The following is a 22,572-nucleotide window of genomic DNA, read 5'->3' as shown; positions in this document are numbered from 1 at the left end:
CTCTCTCTGTATAGAATTTCTTCCTAACATCCAACCTAAACCTCCCCTGGCACAGCCTGAGCTGTGTCCTCTTGTCCTGGTACTGGTTGCCTGGGAGAAGAGACCATCATCCATCTGTCTACAACCTCCCTTCAGGTAGTTGCAGAGAGTGATAAGGTCACCCCTGAGTCTCCTTTTCTCCAGGCTAAGCAATCCCAGCAATCCCAGCTCCCTCAGCCTCTCCTCATAGGGCTTGTGTTCCAAACCCCTCACCAACTTTGTTGCCCTTCTCTGGACTCGTTCCAGCAAGTCAACATCCTTCCTAAACTGAGGGGCCCAGAACTGGACATATATATATATAAAAAACAATAACAGGTAAGGTTCACAAGGTCAAGGAACAAGGATGGATGGGAGGGGAAAAAAAACAATACAAAGCCAGTCTCTCTGAAGAGGCATGGAGGCAGCAGGGAGAAGGATCAGTGGCAGAGAAGTAGGGAGTCACCAGCAGTCCTCGTCCAAGCAAAGGCAGGGCCCAAGAGAGCTAATGGCTGCAGTGTCCTCCTCTTTATACCCTTGCTGGAGGGGGGAAGGGGGATGGAACAGATGAACTGTTTCCCAGGGGGAAATGCCCTGCAGGGAGGGCAATGCTCTTACAAGCCCTCCCCCACTGCTTCCAGGATGGGTGTTAACCCATCACAACCAGGAAAACGTTAAAAAATGGATCTTCATAGGTAAAGAAAGAATATTTCAAATTTAAATGCTATCTTATTAAAAGTGACTACACCTTACTGTCATGTGCATAACAGGCTATCGGAACTCATTAGGGATGGTGGAACAGCTGAAACTAAAGCTATAAACAGACTCCTAAAATAGACCAGAAAATATGTGATTGTTATTTCATACAACTCAGAAAAGCAGTTTCTGTGAATTTAAAAACATGTTTTGTTTAGTTTAAATTTCAAGTATCAGAAACAACTTCTTCTTGATAAAATAAAACAGAATTGAAAGTATTCAGCTGTGTGCCATGCATGTGCCATACACACTAAAGTCATCCACAACCTCCTGCCTGCTAGTAGTACATTACAAGCTGTGCACTGCTCCTATATTATGTGTTATTATTTGTTCTCTGACTGCCTCTATGAGGATAAAAATGTGCATAGCACCTTGGTTTCCCTTTTTTTGTGTTTGTTTGTTTGTTTGCAGTGTGTAGGTGTCAACTATTTATCTTGGAAATGGCAAAGTTTTCCTAACAAAAACAAGTTATACAATTAGATTACAAAATCCCACTGTGACAACTGGTACAAACACAAGAGAGTTGATCCTTCCCTCTACTCAGCAATGGTAAGATACATGTGGAGTAATGCATTCATCTCTGGGATCCTCAGTAAAAGGACACGGATGCACTGAGGTCAGTTCAGCAAATGGCCAGGCAAAAAAGATAAAGGGATTGGAGCATCTGATATTCAAGGGGAAACTGAGAAAGATGGGACTGTTCAGAAGAACCTTCCCAAAAGGTTCCATGTGTATCAGTACCTGACAGGAGTGAGTAAAGAAGACAGTCTTCTATGGAGTCACCATTCTTGGAGACACTCAAAAGTTGAGTGGACAGGGTCCTGAGCTCTAGTTGACCCTGCTTGAGTAAGGGAGTTGGACTAAGCAATCTCCAGAGGTGCTGTGCAACCTCTAACATTCTGTGACTCTACAATTGCAACTGTCTTCTTAATTTCACAGAGATTTAAGCAATATTTTAGACAAATTGATCCCTAGTGATGCTTCTAGAGATGAGGATCAAAATTCTGACCTCAGCATAAATTTCTGTGGCAAATCAATGAAGAACACCTCTTACTGCAGAGAAGAACTGCATCATTTTATACTAGGTGGAATTTCCTAAACACTGAAGACTTTTTTGCTCACAAACATCACATAATTTAGCTGTGGTAACACCTACATGGCTTACTTCAGTTTAATTAAGATAATCGCAATTAGCTGATCATCTTGGTAGTGGCAGTGTTGATGAAAGAGTCACAGATGGTAACAAATACAGATGGACAGATATCATCTGCAAATTGCTAAGCTCTGAGTCCAGCATTCTGTTGCTAGAAAAGGACAGAAAGAAACTGATTTTTATGTGTTTCCAGCCATTAAGGATCATCACTATCTGTTGGATGCATCAATTCAGGAAGCACCCAGACTAATACAAAAACCCTGGATTCCTGCCATCCAGCTCATGTGACACACCAGGATTCCACAATTAACCATACTAAACACTGCAGAGAGGTCTAAAAGAGTGAGGTTAGACTTTGGTTCTATATTTGTGGAAAAGATGAGATCATTCACTCAAACAATTTAAATTGTTTTAGTCCTTTATCCTGGCATGATGTGGATTATTCCATCTCTAGAATACTGAATATCCCTCTAATGAACTAATGAGGTGACCTAACACTCTGAGATATTAAACTGCTTCTCAGAAACACCTGAGCACTTTTCAGTTCCAGAAAACCCACAAGAACTATGCAAAACCGGCAAGGTCTTGTATAAAATGAAATGCAATCCATCTGTGCTTTCTCATCCCAGCTGCAGATCTGCACTAGATTTGATCTGGAACACATTCAGGTAAATGTCCACCTGCATTTATAATTAATACACTGGATAGTTTCAGCTGTAAAATATGGAGTAAATGAGAAATTAAAAAAAAAATAATAAATCAGAAATGTAATTTGAATCCAGCCGTGTTCCACATGCTATAAAAACTGTTGATGATATCAGCTATAACTGAGACCTCCATATGACACATGGGAGACACTGTTTGAAAGCAGTATTAAACAAATCTTCTACAAAAAATGTGGTTATAATCATAGAATCGTAGAATCAATAAGGTTGGAAAAGACCTCAAAGATCATCAAGTCCAACCTGTCACCCAAGACCTCATGACTACTAAACAACGGCTTCAAGTGCCACATCCAATCCCTTTTTGAATACTTCCAGGGACAGTGACTCTACCACCTCCCTGGGCAGCCCATTCCAATGGCCAGCAACTCTTTCTGTGAAGAACTTTCTCCCCACCTCAAGCTTAAACTTCCCCTGGTGCAGTTTGAGATTATGTCCTCTTGTTCTAGCTTGTTTCTTCCACACACAGCTATCTCCTTGTCTTAAACTCAAAGCCATACTTCAAATTCCCTCACAGATTGAATGATATTGATACCCTATACAGATATGACTTGCACCAGCAATTTCTAGCTCACATTTTCTCTACCAAAGTCCAGATTTCTGAATTATGTATCTCAATTAAATTGGAAATTTTATTATCTCTACAAATATCTTTATATCTATCACTTACATATATATATACACAGATATTTTTCTTACACATGCTATACATTTTTTTTTAAAAAATATAAAAATCTATCTGATACTTCACTTTCAATTAAGTCCCAGTTCAAAACTTAGTACTTGCTGATAGATACATCTGATCTACCAGGGAAAATTATAACCCATTAAAAATTAAGAGACAGCTCTGAAATGTTTTCCAGTTTGTGGCTTTCTGCAATAAAAGCTCTCATTTTCTAGTACAAAACTTTTAGTTTAATGGCGCAGATGTTCAGTAATTACATCAGTGGTGGTTTTCTTCATGTCCAACCTAAGACTTCCAGAGATTCTGGTTTCTGAAAATAAAACCTTTCAGCCTTTATCAACTCCGTACCACAATTCCAGTATCCAAAAATGACTATACACTTCTGTTTCATGACCTTTTATATATAGCATTTTGATACCTTTTTTTATACAGTATCACCAGATACTTGAAATGATACAGCTGAAATCAATGAATGCTTTTGAGCCACATTGTTAATCAACATAACACCTCATGGTAAGCAGGAGCGAAGATTTTGAATTTGGCTTTAATGATTAATTGACCTGGGGGCTGGGGATAAACTATTGACACTGGCAGCCCATTGAAAAACCATTCAACTTCAGAGATAAACTCAGAGCATCTAATGGGGACAACTTCATTCCAAAAAAGCTTTGTTAACCCAAAACATGATTTCTTACAAACCTTCCTGCAAGATCATGTATACAGAATTTGAGACATTCTAACAACAACTCAATAACCATTTGAGACAATCCTATTTTTAGCAATGACTGTCTGCTAAGTCAAGCAATTAGGAATGAATCTATTGGACAGAAATGAGGGATGTACCAGGGGGAATTCATATGATATCCAAGAAATGCCAAACTTCAGAGAGAAACTATTAACATGAGCTAGTGGTTTAAATAATTGTCTAGACATGCCGCAATACAATAATCATTATTGCTTTCTGAATCTTCCTTTTCTTTTTCTTTTTCTTTTTGTGACTTTCCACAATTGCAGCTTGAAGGGGGGAAAAAAAGAAAAAAATCAAATAACTAAAAGAAAGACGCACATAAAACACATCCTGAAATTTCCAGAGTCTTTGCTAACTCCAAGCAACATCTTTTACAAGATGCTGAGACAAAGCAATGTTGGAATACATGATACTTTGCCACCTAACAAAATCAGTAATTTCTTAATTCCTATACATAAACACAGGACATCTGTTTACATAGATGCATCATTTATATACAAGCACACAAAGTTTCCCCTGTGCACCAAGCTGGTAAGAGCCACCAATATATTCTGCTCAGTGATCAGGATCTAACATAACCTCTCAGAACAGTCGATCAATTTGTGCCTCATGTCACACTAATGCAATTCCTCAAAAACTTGCCAAGTCAGCTGGGACTCAACAGGGACAGTGAGGTGAGTTCTTTCTTTGGGGTTTTACCTGACCAGGATTTTCAGGTCCTAACTGTTGGCAGAGCTGGTGATGTGAAAGTAAATAAGCGATGATCCCAGCACTATGGGTTAAGACAGGAACATGTGGACCATGTCATTGCCAAAGGACATAATTTTCTCCTCTCTCAATGTAAGTGTTAGTATTAGGTCTTTCCTGCCTAGACTTTAAATTCACTCCAAGTGCACAATGGCCATATTCCAGAAAAGAGCACCACATGCTTTAAATCTGGATCCAAATAGTAAAACTAGTCACATACGTATAAATCAGTACCTGTATCTACTTAAAACTATATTCTGCAGATACAATGTAAGGTAGCCAGGAAGAAAATGTGTCCAGAATGTAAATTACATTGAGTTGTAGAAAGGAAGTTTCATCTGCTTAAAATTCAGCCTTGAAGTGAGTTCCCCTGGAGTTTTGTACCAAAAGCCTTTCATGCTGTGGATGATTCAGTTTATTTTCAAACACTGCTGGCGGAGATGGAAGTTATCCTTTCAGCTTAATAAGCCAGAGGCCAGACCTATTACCCAGCCTGTGAAATCTGCGAAGATCATATGCTTCCTGTTCTAAAGTTCTGGCAATACAAATTTATTTCTCATCCTGATGATCCATATGAGCTCTGCAAGATAGTTACAGGTGGATAATGACTTGCTTTACCTCAAGAAGAGTTGCTTTTTAAAAAACAAATGTTATATCAAGTATACACTTTGAAATTAATACAGTAGCAGTTCTGGAGTTTGTTCTGCATTATAGAAAGCTATTAGAGGCTGAACTTTACACAATCTGTAGTAATTCAGATTTCTAAGAACACTGGAGTTACTGGCTTAAGACAGCAAAGCAATCAGCTGTAAATCCCTGTACTGTTCGTGCCATCTGCTGGTCAAGCAGGATCTGAAGGGCACTGCATTTTAGCCTGCAAGAATCACTCTGGAAGAGGATGGAGAGCCAAAAAGCAAGAGGATGCCAGACAGAAGGGTCATGCTGTGTATGTATCATAGGGTTGAGGTGCAGCTGGGAGGTCCAGCTGGCCAGCTGAAAAGCATGCGCAACAGAGCTTCAAGAAACCGTGCCCTGGAAATGATGGGCTCCCAGATTAGGCCCACTCACTAGCACTGCCAGGCTGCATAAAATCTGAAGGAATTCCATGTTCTTTGCATCCATCAGGAGGAACAGAGAGCAGGCCAAATGAGTACCAAAGGCACAGCTCTGTCCTTTATGCCTGGGTTAGTGCTGGGGATTCTAAAAGCCTGAAAGTTTCACCAGCTTGAAAGTTTCACTAGCTTTACTGCTGGAATTCGGCATGGAAGTTTCCACCACCACATGCTGCTTCCTTGGGCATGCCAATGGAGCTCACCCCCCACAGGGATCGCCCATTTCGGCTGCAGTTTGGCAGCACTGCAGGGTACAGAGGCATCTGCAACACTGTAGAGCAGAGGTATCTGCACTCCTGCCATCCTGCACACGAGAAGACACGCGGGACATCCCGAACACCACCTCTCCTGTAGGGCCCACGTGCGTGCCCAGGAGCGTTTCTTTCTCCCACTGGCGTTAAACGCCTGTAACCACGAGTGGAGGAAACGCTGCCGGGCTGTCGGGTACTGCGGGGCAGGGCGGCTGCGGCAGAGTGAACCTTTCTACCCGTGCTCACTGAGCTACAGGAACGGGACAGGGGAACAGCAGCCCACAGCAGGACGCGCACCGCTGCCGTCCAACCGCGCCCGCACCCACCCCTCTGAGGGCTGAGCACGTCGGCTCCGCCTGTTGGGAGGCTCAGGCCCCGCCTGGCTGCGCGGCGCTGTCTCCTCCGCTCCGCTGGAGGCCGCTGCGGGATGCCCGTCAGGCCTGGCGCCCGGTGGAGCCCGAGGGGTTCCGGCGGGAGCCGGATGCGCTGTGCCGCCGTCCGCACGTGTGGCGGGTGAGCAGGGGTAGGCTGCGGAGATGTCGGTGTCAGTGGCTGCCGCGGGCAACCTGCCCATGCGGCTGCTCCGAAAAAAGATCCACAAGCGTAACCTGAAGCTGCGGCAGCGCAACCTGAAGCTGCGGGTGGCCGAAGGGACAGGTATGACCGGGACGGGGAGATGGCCTTGCGGAACCTCTTCCCCACTGAGCCTTGAGGAGCTGTCGCTGACTTTGTGGCGCTTTTTTCCCCCGGCCTCTCTGTCTTTCTTTCTCTGTTTCTGACACGTGTCTCCGCGCCGTGCAGTGCCTCCGCCAGGCCAGGGACCATCTCAGGACTCTCCGGAGGAAGAGGAGGAGGCGGCGGCCGCAGAGGCAGAAGCGGTGACTGCCGGAGCGGCCTCTGACGAGGCAGAGACGGAGACGGCGGAAACTGCCGGCCGGAGCGGCGGGGAGAAGAAGAAAAAGAAGAAGAAAAAGAGGAAAGCGGCAGCCAGTGCGGAAAATGGTACATGATGTTAATAAGTACAGCTTTGACCCTCCCCCCCCCAAAAAAAAAACCCTCTACTTTGGTTTTGCGCCCTGTCGGAGAGATCCGAGAGAAGTGCCATGTGGTGGTCTGGTGTGCGTTTGAAAGCCCGGGAAGTCTGCATTATCATCTGTTTTCTTATTCTAGTTGTAACAGTTGAGCTCTAAACCGAAGGCAGCTAATTTGATTGTTGCATAGGATTCTGCATTGTAACATTTAAGTTTGGATGTTTTGCTTATTCGTTACACAAATGCGTGCGAGGTCTTTCTAAGCAGAGCTTTGGCAGACAGATGCTTTCTGTCCTCGAATGTGCAGCCAGTTCATCCTTTAAGCAATTCATCCAGCCATAGGCAATGTGTGTGTTACGAAATTACACTGGACAACCATAAAAAAGGAATTGCATCCTGCAAATATTGCTAGATTTTTAGATATTTTTATACACTTAAATTATACATTTTTATCCATGTAAACTTTTTATGTATCTGAAATTTCTGTTTCTTATGTGTTTGCTTTGGTAATGCAAATACACAGGTGTTTTCATGTAGTTCTCTGAGGATTCAGGTACTTGAAACAAACATTATTCTATGTAGTCATGAGGTCTTGAGTGACACATTAGACTTAGTTAGCTTTGAGGTCTATTCCAACTTTGTTGATTCTATGATTACATTACATGTGACATAAGTACAGGTGACCACGTTGGAAACTTTATGTCTGCATTGCAGATAAGAAAGTTTTGTGACTGATTCCTCATTACCACAGAAAAATTCATACGATATATATGAATGTTCACTGCTTTACTGTGTGATATGAACAAGGAACTTCTGAATTCTTTGCCTCAGAAAGTTACACAGAAACTTTCCCCACCTTTTTGCCCCACCCTGTAAAAAAAGCATGACATTTGTAAGTGGTGTACAGACTAAAGAAACTAATTCTTTGGAACAATTTTTAACAATGAACGTGTCCTCTGTATCTCTAACTGACTTGTCTTCTGTAAAATCACACTCTAGGTACAGAAACTAAAAAAGCCAGAACTGAAGAAGTTGAATCTGTGGAGGTAGAAGATGACCATAAGCAGGATTCTGAAGAAAAAGAAGAGGAGGAAGGGGAGGAGGATGATGTGCCCAGTTTACCGCTAGGTTTAACAGGTATCATGTGTTCTCTTTTTCCTACATGTGGAAAAAGCCATGGTCTAACACTTGCTTTCAGAGCAAGATGCAGTTCCCAGCAGACCTTTCTAAATCAGATGTTTGTATACTGGTGTATATTGGAATACATTGGCTATTAGTCACTTACTGTTGATTGAAACTTGGGTTATACACATAGTCCTGTTAGTCTTTGTAACTTTAGAGGGGGAAAAAAAGTCAAGGGTAAGGTGGAAGTGCGTGACTAGTAAATTTATCAGGTCCTTAGGAACACATCAAGACACAGCATTTTGTCAGATTTTATGGTAGAAAGGACTATGAAAAATCCTTTGTTTGTTGTTTTTTTTTTTAACTGGGTAATCTCAGAGGACAGATAGAATTGAAGAAGTCAATTTGAATATTTGTTGTATTTTCCTCCCCTCACTTCAGGCGCTTTTGAAGACAATTCTTTTACTTCCCTGTCTGGCATTGTCAGTGAGAATACACTGAAAGGCATAGAGGACATGGGTTTTACACACATGACTGAAATTCAGCACAAAAGTATTAAGCCACTTCTGGAAGGCAGGTAAGAAATAGATCATTTCAATCACTAAATCAGCCCCAAATGTTGTGTACATTTTGCTAGCAAATGAAGTACATGGGATGTGACTTTTTGCAGCTAAATGGTTTGGTTTGTGTTTAAATATGTTCTCATGTTTTATATATTCTGTTTATGGACATTAATACAAGTTGACAAAGTATTTCTGTGTTGCTTGTAAACAGTTAGATTAAGCCCACGGATACTGCTTTGCATTTGGCTCTGAAAGCAGGGAGTCTTTTCACTAGTCATCTTGTCAGTGCATCTCAAAGATACTGGCTCACACTGTCACTAGAGACAGAGTCACCAATAGCTGTGGACCACATCTGCCACTGAGCTTTTAATATCAGCTCTGCTGGTTTCTTTTAAGCCATGTTACGTTTTTACATTGTCAGCCTTATTCAAAACAGGATCATTCTTTGCACCATCAACTAAATACTTCTCTCTTTCTAACTTTGCTCTATACAGGGATATTTTAGCAGCTGCGAAAACAGGCAGTGGCAAAACACTTGCATTTCTTATTCCTGCAGTGGAGCTCATCTACAAGTTAAAATTCATGCCTAGAAATGGTAAGGCTTTTCAGTTTACAGCTGAATTTTACTGTGACAGAGGCATTTAGGGATGTGGCTAGGAGGATTGGACAAGTCGTAACAACTTCTTCTCTGATGTATTTTTAGGAACAGGTGTTATTATTCTCTCTCCCACTCGAGAGCTTGCGATGCAAACCTATGGAGTTCTTAAAGAGCTCATGAATCATCATGTTCACACCTATGGTCTGATAATGGGGGGCAGTAACAGATCAGCAGAAGCCCAGAAACTTGGAAATGGAATCAACATCATTGTCGCAACACCAGGAAGACTGCTGGATCATATGCAGGTAAGTGAAATACTGATGTCTAATCTCTGTTTTTAAAACACAGTAAAACTCCTGTCCCTGTATGACTCTGAATTTGTTAATCTTCCAGAACACTCCAGGTTTCATGTATAAGAACTTGCAGTGTTTGGTAATTGATGAGGCAGATCGTATCTTGGAGGTTGGATTTGAAGAAGAAATGAAACAGATCATTAAACTTCTACCAAGTAAGGAAAAAAAAACCCAAACCAAGTCTTTCCTGGAAATCATTTGACTAACATTATCTCTTCTTTATGACTTGATTATTACAAGAGAGATCATGAATTTTTATAGTTCTGTAAATGCACTTCAAAATTATTGTCTCAGTCCTTTTTTTCTGATTGCTATTATGTACTGCTTTATTTAATACCATTTACCTGACAGTTTATGTACATGCTTTAAGGATGTAATTTTGTTCATATAAGATCCTTTTAGTCTAACATCAGTGTTCTTTCATCTTTCTCTGGTCATATATTTCTTGCAATTCATTATTTCCTAATCGTGCTTAAATATGAGGAAGAAGATCTTCTGTCTTGCAGTTCAATTTTTTTTGGGGCCTCCAAGAGCAACATTTTATTGACTTGCTGGAAGGTGTCCAGAGAAGGGCAACGAAGTTGGTGAGGGGTTTGGAACACAAGCCCTATGAGGAAAGACTGAGGGAGCTGGGATTGCTTAGCCTGGAGAAAAAGAGACTCAGGGGTGACCTTAACACTCTCTACAGCTACGTGAAGGGAGGTTGTAGACAGACAGATGATGGTCTCTTCTCCCAGGCAGCCAGCACCAGAACAAGAGGACACAGTCTCAGGCTGCACCAGGGGAGGTTTAGGTTGGATGTTAGGAAGAAGGTCTACACAGAGTGAGTGATTGCCCATTGGAATGGGCTGCCCGGGGAGGTGGTAGAGTCGCTGTCATTGGTGATTTTCAGGAGGAGACTTGATGGGGTGCTTGGTGCCATGGTTTAGTTGTTTAGGTGGGTTGGATTGGTTGATGGCTTGGACACGATGATCTTGAAGGTCTCTTCCAACCTGGTTTATTCTATTGTTCTATTTTAAGGATTTTTAAGTGTTTCCCTTAAAAGTTTCCTTTCTTAATTTTTCATTCAGTTATTCCCTGTAATCTGACATATTAAACACATTCTCAAGGCTCTCTCTTTTGATTTTCAAAATGCAGAAAGAAAACCACCCATGGAAATAGTATAGGGGAAAAAAAAATTGAGGCTCTGCATCTGAAGTATTAAAATTCAGATCTGCATGTTTAAAATGCAGATACATGAATCTAATAACATCCTGGGAAGAGAGTTAATGAACAATGCTGAAAATGGGAAGGGAAGAGGAAGAGTTGGAAAATGACATCTCCGTTAAGTGGAAAATTACAGATCAACTTTTAATTTACATAAGTTTAATTTGGTTTTGTCCCATTGGGAAGGAAAATATATTTCAAAACAGACATTTCAAAAGAGGAAAAATAGAAATTTAAAAACAAAATAGCAGTTGTTGGTTGATCAGCAAGAACAATTGCTGCTGTTCTTGCAGCTGCGGAATGGAACAGGCTACAACTGCATTTTCCATGTACTCCTGTGATGAGAAAAATGTTACAGGATCAGGATATGTGTTTGAGCTGAGAGGCAAGCAGATTTCCTATGCTTGCTCTGAGAACGTTGCAGTCACTGAGGCTCAGTACAGCTGCATTAATTACTACATTTCTGAAAAGCTTGCCAGAGGAGACATGGTAGGGTGCTTGGTTGCATGGTTTAGTTGATTAAGTGGCATTGGATGATAGGTTGGACACAATGATCTTGAAGGTCTCTTCCAACCTGGTCTATTCTATTCTATTCTATTCTAAATGTCTGTGTTCTAGACTGATTTTGTAAGAGAAATTACAACTGTGTATTTCTAAGCTTTTTCTTGCACAGTCTCTAGCATGATTTTTTTTTTGGTCAGCTTATTTTATAAAAGCATTCCAATACTCACAGGAATTAAATGAGTTTGTAATTAGAATTACTAGATTTGCCTCTATTTAAGTCATTGTTTTCTGTTTAAATTTGAATGCAAATGATTATTAGCATTTTCCCAGAGAGAAGGAATACTGTGTTTTGATAACTGTTAGGATTTTGGAGGTGTGGGCAGCCGAAGTAAACATCCTATACAGTCCACTATCTGACTACACACCTGTCTCTGTCAGTAGCAGTATGTTTGAACCAGGAGTTAATTGGAAAAAAAAAGTAGGCTTGCTTGGGGCAGTTTGCAGCTAGTTATTTATGGACTTGCTGTTTGCATTCTCTGAAAAATGAGGCTCTTTCCAAATAAATGTGTTTTCCAGAGCGCAGACAGACAATGCTTTTTTCTGCTACACAAACCAGAAAGGTTGAAGACCTGGCAAAGATCTCTCTGAAGAAAGAGCCCCTGTACGTTGGGGTTGATGACAACAAGGAGACAGCAACAGTAGATGGTCTTGAACAGGTAAAACACAAATGTTACTAAAAGGGGTATGATCTGTGAACATACCACGTCCTGTGTGTTTTTTACCTGGTTTGTACCAACACTGTCTGAAAGGGTGTTTACCATAGAATTGTTAGGGTTGGAAGGAACCTCGAGGATCATCTAGTTCAAATGCCCCTGCCATAGGCAGGGACACCTCACACTACATCGTGTTGCTCAGAGCCACATCCAGCCTGGCCTTAAAAACCTCCAGGGATGAGGCTTCTACCACATTCCTGGGCAAGCTATTCCAGTGTCTCACCACCCTCATGGGGAAGAACTTCTTCCTAACATTCAATCTGAATCTTCCCATTTCTATTTTTGTACCATCCTAACAGGCAAAAGCTATCAGCTGCTTAAAGGGTTTATATTCACCTAGTCAATGTTTGCAGAACAGATGATATAAGATCTCATAAAATACTGATATAGTTACCTATTTGTCTTGTTCTTATCTGTATGAGAGACCTAAGCTCCAGTTGCCTAACTGTATCTTCCACATTACTGACTAGAGATACATAGACTATTCGGTTTATTTCATTGGTACTGCTCTACACAGTAGCTAAGTAGAAGTGCAGTGGTTTATGTGTTTGTGCAGCTGACATGATGAGTGTTGTTACAAAATTACCATTAGCTATGCCTTACCTGAGGAGGATAAATCAGCAGCAGGAAAACTGTAAAATAAAATTCTTGAAATCATAACAAATGCTAAGAACTCAGTGCTGTTGTTTCATGCCTAACGTCAGTAATTCAGAGTTCTTTAACCTTAATTAAATACACAAATCACTTTTCTCTTAACTTAGACTAGTTTGGAGAACTAAGTAAAAATTAGTTCTTGATACTTCAAGTTAGTACATGAAGTGTCTTGCCAAGTTCATGTCATCTTTAGGAGTTTCACATATGCAGGTAAGGAGCAGACAATACATTGAATGCTTGAGCATAGCTGCAAAAATTAACCGTTTGGCATACTCATTTCACAGCATAACACTTCCCTGATTTGATTGCATTGCTGAAACAAAAGTTTGTTCAATAATATTTTGTATAATAACATTTAAACATTTTCCAGGGGTATGTAGTGTGTCCATCTGAAAAGAGATTCCTTTTGCTCTTCACATTCCTCAAGAAGAACCGGAAGAAGAAACTGATGGTGTTTTTTTCTTCATGTATGTCAGTCAAGTACCACTATGAATTACTCAACTACATTGATCTGCCTGTTTTGGCTATTCATGTAAGTATTTTATTAATTGCTTTGATTTTTTCATTATTCTGTAAGTTGTTACTGACCTTACATTAGCCTTGTTTATTGCTGTCCAGTTTCTAACAGACACTCTGCTCAGAAAACCGATGATGGTCTTGATTAGTCTGTAGAGAAAGCAGATAATGCAGAGGCTGTGTAATAAAAGCACTTCATTATTGTTCATCTTGCTATTTCCCAAACCAGGGCTGTGTGTGAAAAGCTTTCTGCTTTCTTCCAAAGGATTGCCTTTCACAAGCACTGAAATTAAGTTTCTGGAGCAAAACTGTTGTGAGAGGCATCCAAATAGTGATCCCTGAAGTGCTGGGTCCTTTTTCTAAAGGCCAGGGTGGTGTTTGCTGTTACTGTGCCAATTCTTACCATTTGGAGGAGTGCTTTAAAAACCTTTTCAAACCAACAAATGTGTACTTTAGGAGAAAGAATGCACTGAAAGCTTAGGAAAAAGAATTGTCTGAAAGCTTAGGAAATACATATAAGTGACCACAAATGGGGGTTTTTTTGTACTTTGGAGGGGTTTTTTGCTATACTTTGATAGAACAGTTGGGGTTTGTTTAACCTGTAATCTATCTAACATGTTGCTAGTCTTGCAGGTGGCCTTTTTCTTAACTTCAGGCTCTCCTGAAAAAGAACAATTACGCAACTGTATTTTTAGTGCTTTGGCAGATACGTTGTAGCCTCTGAGAGACAGCACTTCTTGTAGCCCTCTGCTGTTGACTGTGGTAGTATTGTGTCATCCCTGCACTCCTCTGGTCTGTACAACTACCATGATGTAGAAAGATTCTCAAAATTATTTTATATTTTTGGCAGTGATTATCTGAAATGGGAAATGGTGCAGCAAGATGACACAGTCTCAAGCTGCGCCAGGGGAGGTTTAGGCTGGATGTTAGGAAGAAGTTCTTCACAGAATGAGTGATTTGCCATTGGAATGGGCTGTCCAGGGAGGTGTTGGAGTCACCATCACTGGAGGTGTTTAGGAAGAGACTGGATGGGGTGCTTGGTGCCATGGTTTAGTTGATTAGATAGTGTTGGGTGATAGGTTGGACTCGATGATCTCAAAGGTCTTTTCCAACCTGGTTAATTCTATTCTATTCTGTTCTGTTCTATTCTGTTCTGTTCTGTTCTATTCTAAATTAGATTACAGATTTTTAATTCTTTTTTAATTTATTGTGGGTTTTTTTTTTCTGTTGATATTTCATCCTTAATGTGTTTCTTTCCTTTTAGGGCAAGCAGAAACAAACCAAACGTACTACAACCTTTTTCCAGTTCTGTAATGCAGAATCTGGAATACTGTTGTGCACTGATGTAGCTGCCAGAGGACTGGATATTCCTGAGGTAGACTGGATTGTCCAATATGACCCTCCAGATGATCCAAAAGTAAGTTAATGAAATAGAGAAACTTCATAGCAACAAATCAAATCCTAGCTACAAATGGAGTTGCAGAGAAAAGCTGAAACTGCTGCTTGACAAAGGTCAGGATTCAGCCATGTTCACCTCTAGCCACCAATTTCTTTCCATTCCTTTCACCAACTTCTTAGGAAATGCTGCACCTAGCTGAGACCTTTGTTACCTTTTTAAGGTTTTCTTTATAAAACATTATCTGTCCTGTTAAATTACTTTAGGCAGCTAAGCAACAAAAACACTTTCCAGGAGGAGTGAGTTTACGTGTCTACATCCCTGAGTCTCCTAACAGCTTTTCCAGTGAAAATTTGATTTGTTTCAAACAGTGAGGAATCTTATTTGAGTAACTGTTCAGCGTAAACAAAGCTCAACAAACTGAGGGGTTTTGGCAGATACGCAGAGCAGATACACCAAAAGCAAAATCTAATTTTCAGTCACAGCAGACATAATTTTTTGTTGTTGTTCATTTAAAAGTAAAATACTGGAACGTGTCCAGAGAAGGGCAATGAAGTTGGTGAGGGGTTTGGATCACAAGCCCTATGAGGAGAGGCTGAGGGAGCTGGGATTGCTTAGCCTGGAGAGGAGGAGACTCAGGGGTGACCTTATTGCTCTCTACAGCTACCTGAAGGGAGGTTGTAGACAGGCGGATGTTGGTCTCTTCTCCCAGGCAACCAGCACCAGAACAAGAGGACGCAGTCTCAGGCTGCACCAGGGGAGGTTTAGGCTGGATGTGAGGAAGAAGTTCTATACAGAGAGAGTGATTGCCCATTGGAATGGGCTGCCCGGGGAGGTGGTGGAGACACCATCATTGGAGGTGTTCAAGAGGAGACTTGATGGGGTGCTTGGTGCCATGGATTAGTTGATTAGGTGGGTTGGATTGGTTGATGGGTTGGACACGATGATCTTGAAGGTCTCTTCCAACCTGGTTTATTCTATTCTATTCCTATTTTATTCTACTTCAGTCAGGGATCATGTCTCAGCTTAATTTTGTGTGGTATCTTCAGTGTTTGGTTTCCCTCATCCATGTGTCAGTCTTTAAAAACTAGTGTTAAATTGGGGGGGAGGGGGGTGGGGAGTTTGGAAAGCTCTTCAGTTATGAGATGTTTGAAAGACTGATGGAACTTGTTTCTTATCCTTTCCAAGGAGTATATTCATCGTGTTGGTAGAACTGCCAGAGGCATAAATGGTAGAGGACACGCTCTGCTCATTTTACGGCCAGAAGAACTGGGCTTTCTTCGTTACCTAAAGCAAGCCAGGGTAAACTTAAGTCTAGACATTTCTTTTGTTATTGGTTTGTTTTACTGTGCAAAAGATTTTGAAAGGCAAAACCTGTCATGATTAATCTAACATTTGACTTTTTTTTAAGCAAAAAATGCTTAGAAAATATTTAATTGAACATCTGACTTTAAAGTCAGGAACATAAAGGTAAATACTCAGAGGAGACCTTATTGCTGCCTACAACTACCTGAAGGGACGTTGTAGCCAGGTGGGGGTTGGTCTCTTCTCCCAGGTGGACAGCACCAGAACAAGAGGACACAGTCTCAAGCTGTGCCAGGGGAGGTTTAGGTTGGAAGTTAGGAAGAAGTTCTTCATAGAAAGAGTGATTGGCCATTGGAATGGGCTGCTCAGAGAGGTGGTGGAGTCACCATCACTGAAGGTGTTTAGGAAGAGACTGGATGGGGCACTTGGTGCCATGGTTCAGTTGATTAGATAGTGTTGGGTGATAGGTTGGACTCAATCTCAAAGATCTTTTCCAACCTGGTTAATTCTATTCTGCTGAGTGTATTTATAGTTGTTTTGTAACTCTGTACCTTGTCTTACTAATATATATATATAGAGAGAGAGACATACATATATTTAATCTGACTTCTTGCTGGAAGGATACTGGGAGTTTGACCATGCAGAAGAGATGGAAAACCTAGATATTGTTTGTGCAGTTATTTTTTTTGTTGTTCAAAAACTCAATTGCCTTTTGTTCAATTCCAAAGGAAATGTAGCCTTCTGAACATTTCTTGGCTGCTCTCCTTAGGGGCTTGTTGCCACTTGTGACTAAAGTGGTGTAACTCCTAAAGAAAAAGGAGTAGAACTGTGGTAATGAACATCTATTAGGCTAGCTTAAAGGAAGTGATGATACTGGCATATTGATGTAAAGGCAATTTACAGATACAGCTGTAGTATTAAAATAAAGTGTGTTATCTAGGAGGATCTTTTCCATTTGTCTTAGGTCTTAAATAGATTCACTGTTTACATAGTAGAAATTATCTTGATGCTTTCTTTTATTTTTTTCTAAGGTACCACTAAGTGAATTTGAATTTTCTTGGTCAAAAATTTCAGACATCCAGTCTCAGGTATGAAATGACTTGGTATTACAGCTACTCAATAGTGAATGTAATTGCAACTCACACGGTAAATGGTATGCTTGAACATAATTTATACACTTATTGTTTGTTTGTGGTTGTGTTTGGTTTTTTTAATCCCCCTTACCAGCTGGAAAAACTGATTGAGAAGAACTACTTCCTTCACAAGTCAGCCCAGGAAGCATACAAAGCTTACATCAGAGCTTATGACTCCCATTCTCTGAAGCAGATCTATGATGTCAATAACTTGGATCTTCCCAAAGTCAGCCTTTCATTTGGTTTTAAAGTTCCTCCGTTCGTTGACCTCAGTATCCTTTTACTGCAGTGTTTCAAAGCTGAATTTCTGCATTAGAAATGTTAAACGAAATTTACTGAAGTTCCTGTGTTACTTCAGATCTTGATTTCTTTTTTTCCTTTTTTTTTTGGCTATTAATCACATAAATGCATCATTCAACAGTAGTTTAGCAAAGCAAATACTAAACCTACAACATTTACCCATTTGCCTGCAGACATATCTGGTTTAGTGCATGTATGTGCTGTACATGTTTCAGTTGCTGTGAGATGGCAAAATCCTGGGGTGTAGGCTTGCATGCAAGTTCTAGAGTGCTGTTCTCCATGCTGTTATTTTCATTGAAAGGTACATGCTTGTAAGTTTACTAATAGACTATTGAAAGAGAGGGGCAAGAGCATGAAATAGAAGATTATCTATATTAATGTCAAACCTCTAGTAAATAGAATTTGAAGCAGTAGTACCTGGCCCAACCTAGCTGGACAGCTAGAGGAATAAAAGCATTAATTAGTTCCACAGGCCAAAAGTTCTAGTTTTGTCTGCAGTTACAGAATCATAGAATGGCTTAGGTTGAAAGCAACCTCAAAAGATTATTTTGCTCCAACCTCCATGTTGTGGGCAGGGACACCTCTCTACTAGACTCAGCTGCTCAAGGCCTTGCCCATTCTGGCCTTGAGTACTCACTGGGAGGAGGCATCCACAACCTCCCTGGGCAACCTATTCCAGAGTCTCACCACACTTGTATTGAAGAACTAATATCCTGCCTAAATCTGCCCTCCCTCAGCTTTAAACCACTCCCTCTTGTCCTATTGCTAGACAGCCTTACAAAAAGCCCCTTCTTACTGTGTAATGCTCTTTTTTCTTCTCACATAAATAACCTTTGCAGTACCTAAAAAGCAACATTTCATGTTACTCCTTTTTAAGTTCTTTAACCAATAAAATTTCAGATGTGCACAGCAACCATGGCAGAAGACTGCAGAAAAGAGGTGGAGGTGGAGGATTTGGTTACCAGAAATCAAAGAACGTCCACAAAGCTAAAATCTTCAAACACATTAACAAGAAATCAGACGGGCGACAGTTCTCTCGTTAATGGGATGGTCTTTACAATGGCTTGTGGCACTGGAACAGGCTACCTTCAGCTAAACATCTGGCAGTTACTTCCAAGTTAAACTGCTCCTTTCCCCACATTTTTAGAGATCCCTATGGTTTTGCTTCTGTGAACATCTTTTATCTTCCAGTTCAGGAAGACTGGAAGGGAGACAAAAGATAGAAAGGGAGGATATGGCCAAGTAATTTTGCCATACTTCTTGTAAGGAAAAAGATAGTTTAATACAATTATCTTAACTCAATACTACAGAGTTTTTTATTAAAGAAATAAAAAAAAAACCTGTCTAGGTTAATTTGTCTTACATTCACCCTTTTGTCTATGCACACCCATGAAAATTGTTGGGAGTAGACAACACAAGGACAGATTACAGTGTGAGAAAAGAAAAAAAATCAATTGTTCCCTTGAAATGTTGCAAGGAATTTTAGTGCTACAGAACTCTTTGTCCATAAAATATGCTGAAGAATAGGGGAAGATTCCTTTAGAACACAACATACCTATGAATAATTAAGGCTTTATGAGCTTGTGGTTAGTTTCAGTTGCGGTATCTGTAGCAAAACAGTGTCCAAGCTTATTAAAAAAACCACAAACACCAATTTTCATCACATCTGGGACTTGCTTAATACTGTTTCTTTTCATGTGATCAAATGATAACATTCTAGTGAAGTGTTTGCTTTTCCTTCATGTTCTCTTTAAATCTAAATTTATCCGTCTGGTAAACGCTCAGTGTACTCTCTTATGAATATTCTAAGAAAATTAAGAAGAGCAGATTGCATAAATTGAAGCACTCAGCCTAGATATAATGTTCTGTGACCTTGGTGCAGTGAGAATTTTTGCAGTTGTGTCCTGGGAATTGCTTTTTAGTCTTAGTTAGAAGATGAGTGGTGGGCAAAGTTAAAGATGCTACCACAGAACTGAAGGGGTGGAGAGATTCCATAAGTGAAAAAGTGAAATGGAGCATGAACAGACTAGAAGGGTATCCTGAGGAAGAAATATAAAAGACTGAAAAGGAAGAGAGCAGAATGCATACTGCAAACAACAAACGTGGGGATGAAATGCAAAAAGAGCACAAACAGGGCAGGAGTAACTCTATTACAAACATGATACTCGTATCTCTACCATTGTAGCAGCAGGTAACTGTTTTTAGGAGGCTACAGTGATGATGGGCAGTAGTATTTAAAAATTGTGCATCCATCCATGCAGGGAAAGACTGAAATGTGTGATCTTAGTAGAACAGCTGGGTTGTTTTCTGTTCTTTTTTTTAACATCTGAAATGGGACCAATGAATCTAAGAAGCATATGTGGTTACTCCAATGTAAAATGGACTGCTATTCCTTAGGTCTATTGAAATAGCCTGTGAGATGTAAATGTATGATACATGCATTGGAGTATTCCAGAAAACCTAGGCAAACTTTATTTTCACCCATAGAGAAATCAGATCATTTTAAATGGGAATATAGTGTGACCATTCTGTTGCTGCTGCTTCTACTGTAGAGACTTAGCTTTTTTCCCCTTTTTTTGTGTGAAACTGAGGACTTCTAAGACTTCTAATGGACACTTCAAGATTTAACATTGGTCAGACATTAAGAACTTCTGATATGTTGATATATTTAAGTACATCAATTTTGTTCCCAGGATTTGAATACCTTGTGCTTCCAGGGTTGCAATGAAAAGGCAATTTTGCTCTGAAGGGTAAGCAACATTAAGTACATAATGCCTGGCTCATTGAGTTCTAATCTTTGATTCTGGGTTTGCTTATATATTTATAAAAAACAGATGTCAAAATAGTTCTCTTGTCTCTTTATTAATAACACATTTTGAGTTGTCTCTCAGATCTGCAGGATTATGCAGTTAAAGCTGTTTAGCCTGGAGAAGAGAAGGATCAGGGGTGACCTCATTGCCCTCTACAACTACCTGAAAGGTGGTTGTAGACAGGAAGGGGTTGGTCTCTTCTCTCAGGCAACCAGCACCAGAACAAGGGGACACAGTCTCAAGCTGTGCCAGGGGAAGTTTAGACTCGAAGTGAGGAAAAAGTTCTTCACTGAGTGAGTCGTTCGTCATTGGAATGTGCTGCCCAGGGAGGTGGTGGAGTTGCCGTCCCTGGAGGCGTTCAAGGGGAGACTGGACGTGGCACTTGGTGCCATGGTCTAGTCGTGAGGTCTGTTGAGACAGGTTGGACTTGATGATCCTTGAGGTCTCTTCCAACCTTAGTTAAACTGTGATACTGTAAAGGAGTCTGTCTATACCTGTAAACTGTGCAGTTACACTGTGGGAATTAACTTGTAGTGAAATTAACTCTGAGGAACTTATTAGATGTGCAATATTAATTACTTGGGGGGGGAAAACGTAAGCAAAGCTGCAGTAAACCACTGTAAAGATTAACGTTGTTCTGTGGGCACAAGTGGACCTGGTGCCTAGAGACACAGTTTAGTGTTGACTCTTCAGTGTTGGGTGAAGGGTTGGACTGGATGGTCTTTGAGGTCTCTTTCAACCAGATGTTTTCTGTGATTCTGTGTAATGCGGAGTACTGGTTTGAAAGAGACAAAAAAGCTGAGATGTTGGGCACAGTCAGTGACCAGCCGTCTGACCATGTTCTGCACAGCACAACTGGTTGGCTTTAAAAGCACATCAGAATTCCTGCCACTTCACTGTGTCAGAAAAAATCTGCTCCACAGGGAACTCCTTTTTTCTGTCACTCTTGAGAATAGAAAGCTGACTGCTCTTCTGGCAGCTAGACAGCCTCCATCTCCACCTAATCTTTTTTCTTTGGAAATCTGCAGACACTCAATTTCTGAAGTCTGATACAAGGACAGCGGAAAAGCGGGTTTGGCAGGAGTCTCTGCAACTCCACCCTTGTATATTGGATTTGCATTTTCTTACCTACCCAGATACAAAGATAATCTTTGAAATAATCTCATCTAGAAGATGAAAAGTCTGGATGGTATTGGTCTAGAGCAGTTCTAGTTTACTCTTAAGACATAGAATATGTAGATGTAACTACGTAATCCACTATTTCACACTAATTTCCTGATTAAGTAGAAGAGTAAATACCAAGCTGAGTAAGTGGGGATCGAACAGGAAGGGCTTTGGCTTCCAGGCTTGTGCAGATGCAGTTACCTTTCTTTATGGAATTGTAAATGAAAAAACAGTTTCTGATGAAATATCTCTGTGTATCAGGCAGAATCTATTCTACTATGGTATTGCAAGAAGTTTAAAAGATTGTCAAACTGATTGGAAATCTAACATTTCCTTTGCAATTTACCCTGTTATCAATCTTGTGAGCAGTTAATAGACCTCAGCCATCAGACTCTCAAGGCTTGTCTCATAACAGTGACTGATAGCTTGGGGACTAATATTGTGTGCCTTGAGAAATTGCCTTCTTTCTCCGAGAACCTTGACAAAGAAATTGGACTCTTTAAACCACTTAAGGGGTGATCAAAACTGTCCTGCTTGAACTGGAAGATTTTTTTTGACAGTTCTTGGAACAGGCCCATAAAGGAGAATTCCATTGCTGAGGTACTGCTCATAATCATGAAAAAATCTCATCCTGGTAACAGTTTGCTGTGCCATAACCCTGCTGAGTTACAGGCAAGCATAGGACTAGTCAGGAAATGTTGCCATCAAATTTTTCAGAGTGTGTGTGTCACAGGTAAAAATGTACTGACAGTAGAGAGCAGTACTTGGGAACTGAATAAGATGCTATCTGCTTAGGTCTGCTGGAAATAACTTTGTTTTAGTTTTGGCAGTAATTAGCCTTTTGTTTCATAAATGAGTTGATGACTCAGTTTAAGCTACTGAAGCTTTAGATACTGGAATGATTTGCTTTCAAGGTGGTAATCAATGGCTCTGGGGAAGCAAGCTCTCACAGGAA

The 22,572-nt window shown here is 40.6% G+C and overlaps 1 protein-coding gene across 1 annotated transcript; it reads left to right on the top strand.

Annotated features, from left to right (window-relative positions):
* Nucleotides 1-6,673: 6,673 nt before the first annotated feature.
* DDX18 (DEAD-box helicase 18) lies at nucleotides 6,674-19,733 on the top strand. Its single transcript, XM_009904429.2, has 14 exons — nucleotides 6,674-6,846; nucleotides 6,991-7,191; nucleotides 8,220-8,357; nucleotides 8,784-8,919; nucleotides 9,400-9,500; nucleotides 9,609-9,808; nucleotides 9,897-10,011; nucleotides 12,143-12,282; nucleotides 13,364-13,525; nucleotides 14,774-14,926; nucleotides 16,094-16,207; nucleotides 17,242-17,298; nucleotides 17,438-17,615; nucleotides 18,544-19,733. Exons 1-14 carry the CDS (start codon nucleotides 6,726-6,728, stop codon nucleotides 18,684-18,686), a joined length of 1,959 nt encoding a protein of 652 aa, XP_009902731.2. The 5' UTR covers nucleotides 6,674-6,725; the 3' UTR covers nucleotides 18,687-19,733.
* Nucleotides 19,734-22,572: the final 2,839 nt, after the last annotated feature.

The sequence above is a fragment of the Dryobates pubescens genome, chromosome 2, assembly GCF_014839835.1.
Source record: "Dryobates pubescens isolate bDryPub1 chromosome 2, bDryPub1.pri, whole genome shotgun sequence".
Taxonomy (NCBI): domain Eukaryota; kingdom Metazoa; phylum Chordata; class Aves; order Piciformes; family Picidae; genus Dryobates; species Dryobates pubescens.
This window is presented reverse-complemented; position numbering and strand designations above follow the sequence as displayed.